Source organism: Aedes aegypti, chromosome 2 (assembly GCF_002204515.2).
Source record: "Aedes aegypti strain LVP_AGWG chromosome 2, AaegL5.0 Primary Assembly, whole genome shotgun sequence".
Taxonomy (NCBI): Eukaryota; Metazoa; Arthropoda; class Insecta; order Diptera; family Culicidae; genus Aedes; species Aedes aegypti.
In genome coordinates, this window is record NC_035108.1 from 66,395,402 (window position 1) to 66,403,374 (window position 7,973).

At 39.8% G+C, this 7,973-nt stretch overlaps 1 protein-coding gene across 1 annotated transcript; it reads right to left on the bottom strand.

Annotated features, from left to right (window-relative positions):
* Nucleotides 1-4,249: 4,249 nt before the first annotated feature.
* LOC5567125 lies at nt 4,250-5,571 on the bottom strand. The gene is made up of 2 exons (XM_001651499.2): nt 5,465-5,571; nt 4,250-5,396 (listed from the first exon to the last, which is right to left on the bottom strand). Exon 2 carries the CDS (start codon nt 5,388-5,390, stop codon nt 4,611-4,613), a length of 780 nt encoding a protein of 259 aa, XP_001651549.2. The 5' UTR covers nt 5,391-5,396; nt 5,465-5,571; the 3' UTR covers nt 4,250-4,610.
* Nucleotides 5,572-7,973: the final 2,402 nt, after the last annotated feature.

A 7,973-nucleotide genomic window follows, 5' to 3' on the forward strand; every position in this document is an offset into this window, starting at 1 on the left:
GTCACACTTCGAGCAGCGCGATCGACGGCCCAATCCTCGATTTCTTTTCTCATCCGTCTCGCGCCTTCTAGGACGTGTCCATCTGTCTGCTGTTGATTCGTTCGTTTGCTTCCAATGTCGTGCCACGCCAGAAGTCCGTGGGCGATTCCGGGTTAACGCCAGTGCCTGGGAAGGTTCCGTTTGAGCACTCTCGTCCATAAACGCTTCTTCACGGGTGGCCGACTGAACGATGAAGAGTGTGTCGTATCCAAACGTCCTTGCCGATTTCACCAACTCCTTGTTTCGCATCCCTTTCAGTAGCTGGGCCCGGACAAACCTCTCTTGATCGGCGCTACTGTAATCACATAGGCGAACCTTCTCCATCAATCGGGAATGGAAATCCATAACCGGTTCATTCGCTTCCTGCTTCAAATTGGTGAACGCCTCATGTTCAGCTGTCACATCCACCATTGAGCGTAAATAGCCTTCAATATTCCTCACAAAAAAGGCATAGCAGCTGGGTTCCTCTAAACTTGGTCGAAGTCTTGCCGCCCGAGTGATTCTTTGTAATTTTTCACCCATCGACAAGAATAGGATTTGTGAACGCTTTACCGGGTCGCAAATATTGGAGAGGGATGCAGCGATCTCGAATCGGTCGATAAATCGATTCCACTGCTCCCACATCCTGTTGGCCGGCACGTTGTCTGGGAATGGCTGGATATTTTCCCAACGAACATTGGCTTAACTGGTCGATGCACCTACGTTAACGTTGCTAGTGTTCCAGCTGTTGTCCTCCTCGTATGGAATCGCGTTGGCCCCAACGACTGATTGATTGGGAACCATAACTTTCACCAGTTGGTTCAGCATATTCTCCATTTGCTGCATCCGGCGACCGTAATCCTGATTTTCGGGATGCACAGATAAAGGATCCGTATCTGCGTTTTCCGAGTTGCTGCCGCCAAGTCCTACTGCATTGCGTTCCTCCTCATCATCGACGCTAGCGGTCGATCTACCGTCTTTACCTAATTCTTCTTCGGGACAAAAACCAAAACCGCCTGTGCCGCATCCATCCGAATCGCAAAGCTTTCCCTCATCTCCTACGTCATTTATTTATTTATTTATTTATTGTCGTCAATCATGTTTGTAGACCGTTACAGAGAGTTTCTTATGCGCTAGTTACACTTCTACATTCAATTACCTAATTTTTCTTCTTAAGATAATGTGCGGAAGTATTGTTTTAGCTTCGCTTTGGACCAAGTTAAGTCGATTGAATTGTAATGTTTATTATAAGTAGTCATCATTTGGTTCATTGGCCCAAATTTTGCATAATTAGTACGGTGATAGTTGATTGCAAATAGTTCTCGATGGCGTAATCGTCTGGATGGTACATAAAAGTTTAATTTAGATAATAATTCTGGTGAATCAACTTTATGGGATACAATATCGTTTATAAATGAAATCATTGCATATTCACGACGCTCTCTTAGTGTTTGAATATTAATCAACATACATCTAGCTTTGTAAGATGGTAATGGAAATTCTGTCCAACCTAATTTGCGAAGAGCATATAATAAAAATTGTTTTTGCACCGACTCTATTCTCTCATCATGTACTGTTGAAAAGGGTGACCAAATTATGCTGCAATATTCAAGTATTGATCTAACATAGGCAATGAACAATGTTTTTATTGTGTATGGATCATTGAAGTTATAAGCGAAGCGTTTAATGAAGCCTAACATATTATTAGCTTTATTTATCATAGTGTTATAGTGATCAATGAAAGTAAGTTTTGAGTCTAAAATTATGCCTAAGTCTCTGATTCTATTACATTTTTCAACATTTTGATTGCCTAAAGTTATTGTTACATTGCGAATGTCTCTTTTCCTGTTAAAAGATATCAGGTTACATTTTTTTACATTCAGTTGTAGTAGGCTTTTCTGACACCACGTGTGGAAGATTTGTACTTCGTGTTTAAAAGTATGTATGTCCTGTGCAGTTTTTATTTCTAAATAAAGTTTCATATCGTCAGCATAGATTAATACTTTCATTTTGTCAAGAATAAACGACAAATCGTTCACAAACAGTATAAACAAAAGCGGACCTAAATGAGAGCCTTGTGGAACCCCTGAAGTGGCATGTATTGGAGTTGACTTTTTTCCTTTGAATTTCACTATTAGCTCGCGAGTGGTTAAATATGATTCAATCCATTTCAGCAATTTGGCTTCAATACCAATTTTTTGCAGTTTAAATATAAGCATGGGTATCATCGGGATCATTTCCCAACGAAGCATCACTTTGATCGTCGAGCTCTTCCGGGTCACTTTGATAACAAGGGTCACGCACATATTTCCCTTCCGACATGCTGATTGAAATAACTTTCCGATTATGGCTCAAGTTAACCTGCAAACACAATAAATTGTTTGTTTAAGTTTTTAGTTAACACATCGATCATTCAACTAGAAAAAGTTGCTTTCGGAAATTTGTTTAGGCCTTTGATCAATTTGAATAAAAATATTGAACACTGCACACTACTCGAGAAAAAAAAATGATGATAGAAACTATTTCACTTAATCATTTAAGATTTTTTTCACATCAAATCCCTCCGCGGTCATCCTATCCGACACTACATTACCACCGCGCGGTCGTCCGATCCGCTACCATATATTCACTACGCGGTCGTCCGATCCGCTTACACAATTCAGCCACACGGTCGTCCGATCCGCTACCACATTTACATTACGCAGTCGTTCGATCCGCTACCATGTTTCAATTGCACGGTCGTCCGATCCGCTTCCATAATTTTCACACGCGGTCGTCCGATCCGCTGCCATATTTCCATCACACGATCGTTCGTTCCGCTAAACCGGTTTTTGTCACTTGGTCGTCCGTTCTTTTACTTTTTCCATATGCAATGAACTACTACACCATTTTCCGTACACTAATCCGTCCATTTGATTTCCAAAGCACTGTCTTTACTCCGAATGTAGAAAGAAAATCACCGAACTCAAATTTCCGAAAACAATATGGCTCGATGGCTGATTTTCTGACAGCGAAAATCCGAAAAATTGAATGATTCTTTTCTGCTGAGAACTCAGCAGCCTGGCAGGATCGCCAATGTGAGGGTTTCGCTGCCAGACTCCAGCCATTTTGCCTCCGAACTTGTCCGGGATAGCGGGACACACGTCTTACCTCTGCCACTGCCTGAATACGAAAGAGAAGGATGCTTCGTGTTGTGCGATCGGGTGGGCTGATGCAGGGTTGAGTGACTGGCCGATTGCATATTGTAGAGTTGGATAGGGCTGTGCATGAGCGGTCAAGGTATTTATATGAAGTAGGATATTGTCGGTTCGTTTATGATGCAGAGAACTATATTCATAAACCCACACAGGAAGGTCCTGAGTTCGAGTCCCGGCATCACAAAAATGGTTAAACAAATGAAATTCAATAATTATGCATCAAATTATAGATACACAGATTTCAATATGTAATAAAGTGTACAAATAGATACATTTTTTTTATACTTTCGTTATAAAATAAAAATTGAAGAAACATCTAAGAAACCTCTTAGGCTACGTTTATACAACCAATTCTATAAATAAATATGATACCCATTTAAGTCGAACAATGCACTAAAACAAACTGTGTTCAGCATGTTTTTCCGTTGAGCGAATGTTGAACATAGCCTTCTATTTTGTGTACTCATGATCATAAGTGATAATTGCATCAACAACTTTTCTTCGACAATTAAGAAATAACACGTCATGCAATCCTGTTGAATAAATGTTAAACAAGCATCTCTTTATGCTCTATGGATATCTGGTGGTTTAAATATTGAATAAACATTGTAGTAGCTATTTATGATGCTACTACTGTTGAACAGCCGTAGTAATATCATCGAATAAACATGTACTATATTACGTTAATAAAATGGTAATTGTTGAATAGATTCTCCATTTCTGGGCGAATAAGGCTTGAATAATAGTTTTATTTTCACTAAGTCAATAATAAAGCGACTAATAGTTTAATAGAACAGCTCTGAGAAACTTTTCTTAAAGCCAAAATTGTTTCTTGGGACTCCCTCGTCATTCATGAACATAGGGTGTGCTACACGAGTTTGTCGTCAAGAAAATATCGATTCAATATTGCAATTGAACGTTATTTTTCATGCAATTGTAATCAAATCGTGTTTTGTCGATAATCAGTGAAGTACAGACAGGCTGACGCAGGTATTATAAGGTAGTGTGATACAAAATACATCAGTCTACAGGAACCCGACGGAAAATTTGATCATGTTCACCATTGCGACAAGCGCTGTGTAAAATAATACAAAGCGTAATCGCTCCGTAGCATAACTTACTACTACTTAGTAAATTGAACCGTTTTTCGTTTTCTAAATTGCAATTTTGAAGTTTTTTTTAATAGGCCTCAACTCGGTTTCAGTCGAATTTAGAAATGAGGCCTCTTTAGGAAAAGGCCGCATTTGCGATAAATAACCTGATTAGCGGAAAATGAGATGGGGCCTTTTAGAAAAATGTAGTTTTTTCAACTTTCATGCATATTTTTGTATGGCTATTGTATGTTTCAGTAAGAATAGGCTCTTATACACTAAAATCAGCAAAAACCTGATTTGTTTACAATTTGGACTTGAGGCCTTTTGAATTGTTGGTCTTGATTTGCTGGGCTGCCAAATCCTCTGGAAAGTCAAACAACATCTGGACAGCCTCGTTCAATCGCTCAGCTTGCTGCGACCGTTCCCGTTCCTTGTCCTGGTACGCATCGTAACAATACCGAGCGACACGGTACCCATCATAGATCGCCCATGCTGTGAACAAACCAGGAATCACCCCAGAAGCGATGTAGTTCTGAGTGCTAACTCCTGCGAAAACGGCCGATGCCCTCAGCGTGTTCGGTAAATGCAGCTTGTTGAATATCCACAAGGAGTTGCGAATACACGATGCCCTTACTAGTTCTCTCCCGGCACGGCTCGCCACCGATGTGGCCATTAAGTTCAGTGTGATGGCGGAACCAATTCCAGCGCCGGTAAATCGAAGTACCGGGCCCGTAATTGGGTTGGTAGATACTATCTGATAAGCCTGCAGGCCAGTGTTGTAAGTGGCTCCGGCCATATAACGTAAGGCCGATCCTGTCCACTGGAGGGTCTGTTCGGTGATTGGGCTCTCGCAGATTTTGCGATGGTAGTCTTTGGCTGTGCTGTATACATTTTTACTCGCATCGACTACCTGGGCTGTATGCGAACTGTCCTTTATTCCATTAACTACATAGTTGGAGGCATCGCCCGTTTTGTGGTAAGCATACTTGGCCAATCCGAAACTTCCGTGTGCTATATTGCTCAGAAACTGCAAATGGCTCGATGCGGCTGTAGTCCCCGATGTGTCGTTTTCTGGCTGCATTTTTGACTGCAATGATAAGATTTTAGAAGCTGTTTTCGAATAAGATAGTTATTGTACGACAGAGGATTCAATACTTCTTGTTATGTTGCCTTCTCTTCACAAAAATCATGACTCTGATTCATACCCATCGCCCAATGATAATATATACCGAGGTGAGGAAATGACATTTAGTGTGCGTGACATCCGTATTCGAGTGTACGAAGGTACGGTGCTGCCATCTGGGAAAAGTTTGCTCGATGCGTGAAGCGTCGAAAATTTTACCCGGCAAGGTATAGGAAGCGAAATTTCAAATGCTCATATAAAATTAACTACAATAGTTATTTAAAATCTTTTCAGTATATGTTGATATACTTTTGATGGGCTACATTATAGGCATATAATTTTGAGTTTTATATTTTTTTCTCAATATGCTGCTGATTCTATAGTTGATCAATAGTCTAACCCCGTACACTTGACAGAATTTAATTAACAAGTGTTTTGAATTTTTTAGAAGCATTTGAAAATTGACTCCCTATGCTTTGCCATGTAAAATAATCGGAGCTTCACGCATAGGGTCAACTGTGGTAATTACCTTCGTAGACGCGAATACGGTGCAAAATGTTTCACCAATTCAAGCGAGTGAGCTCAGTAGAAGCATTAACCTAAGAATGCTAATGTCGCTGCTGTTCGTGTTACCAACATCTAGTTTGCCACGAACTGACAGCCTGAGTACCGGGCATCAAAGTGTCAAATTATTTATAAAAACATAAACAACGACAAGGCATTGAACAAACAATGAAAAACCATAATTAAAGGTACGAATAATTCAAATCAGTTTTGTGACAACAGCGCTACTAGCGTTCTACTACTAATATTTCTATTGTGAGCTCCCATAAGAAGAAGTGTAAATTAGTGACGTAGTTATTTTTGTTTACGTTTTATCGCTTTACTAATACACAGCCATTGCTTTTTCTTGCACAATAGAGCTTAGTGACATTTGAACACACGTAGACTAGCATACGCTCGTCATACACAGTTTGTTTTTGTTTTCCTCAAGGAAACTTGCACACCCTTTCCAGACTCATCAAAATGCATATAGAAATATTACCCAATTTGATAAATTTATACCCGGATACTGGTTTTTTTTTCGTGACAGAGTGCATATTGTTTTCCTCTAAGGTTCACAACTACATCTACACTAGGGCACCCATACCATTGAGCGTGATAACCACTATGTGATGGATTTTACTAAGGTGGCGCAGATCATTGAAGCGTGCCACTAGCTCTCTCTTTCATTCTCCCGCTGTTCTTATGCAGCGCAAATAGTGACGTCACTATTTGCGCTGCATAAGAACAGCGGGAGAATGAAAGAGAGAACTAGTGGCACGCATCAATGATCTGCACCACCTTGCTTCTTGCACCCCCCAGAGAATATATCTTCATTACCCATCGCCCACTCCAACACATTGAAGCTGTAGGTGGGTCTGGGGCAGTGTTGCCACAAGTACAGATTTATCTGAAAAGGTACAGATTTTCTGATAGTTTTTGGTACAGATAATGTACGGTACAGATTACAGATTTTCACGAAAAAGTACAGATTGGTGCAGATTTTTAGAATTGGCGATTTTTGTTACACAAAGATACGTGAAACGTGCTATTCGGAACTAATTTCTACAAAGCTATTATATTTATATTTTTACATAATCCAATTGTTATTAGAAATAAATGAATTTATGTTCATAATACTACACTCAGGCAAATTGACTATCGATAAACATAGGAACCCCTTATGAAAATTCGCCACAAGAAATCGGATTGAAATTCATAAATTTGCCTTATGAAACCAGAATTTGAAAATAAAAAAAGTTTTCGCGGCAACCTGGAAACGAACCAAGAACCATGCGATCGATAAACCCGTGCGTACACCACGCGCCTATCGACGCCTTGATGAGGAGTGATGCTAAAACAACACATAAAGCGTTCGTAATGCAATAATCGTTCTACCTTTCATAAGGCAAAATGTATGAAATTCGATAGTCCAGTTCGCTGCGTGTATGTTAAAATTCCAAATTACCTAGGATTTCAAGGGTTCGAGTCGAGTCTAGTACACGACACTGAAGACGGCCTTACAGTTGAGGTCGAAATATGCGTATCTGTCAAAGGATACAAACTCTAGTGGAATTAAATGGTATAGTACTAAATTCGGTTTTTTTCATCTACTTATTTTTAGAGTTTTCAAGATCTTTATTTGTCCAGTGTGGTACCAAAAACAAAAATGCTCATTAGTCAAAGACGGCTGCACCAAATTCCTTTATTTTTTCACAACATACTCGCATTAATGTACCATTCGATGGAGTAAATATACGAATACGATTAAAGCTTTGTAGCCTGAGATATTTACGTAGGTTATGGCTACGCGTCGGTCCCCCAAGGAATTTTGGAATATTTTCGGATTCAGATGACCATTTATCAATATCGACACTATTGAAACACGGCACATCCTTCTCAACTGATACATTTTTTCCCCAGACCAGTGTTGCCACATTTCTATCTGTACCGAAGGCTAAAAATCTTTTTTACCTGTACCAGAGATTCTAAAAATCT

Bases quoted from the DNA above. Each gene is read 5' to 3' on its own strand.
- LOC5567125 (XM_001651499.2), bottom strand. From the start codon at position 5,390: ATGCAGCCAGAAAACGACACATCGGGGACTACAGCCGCATCGAGCCAT.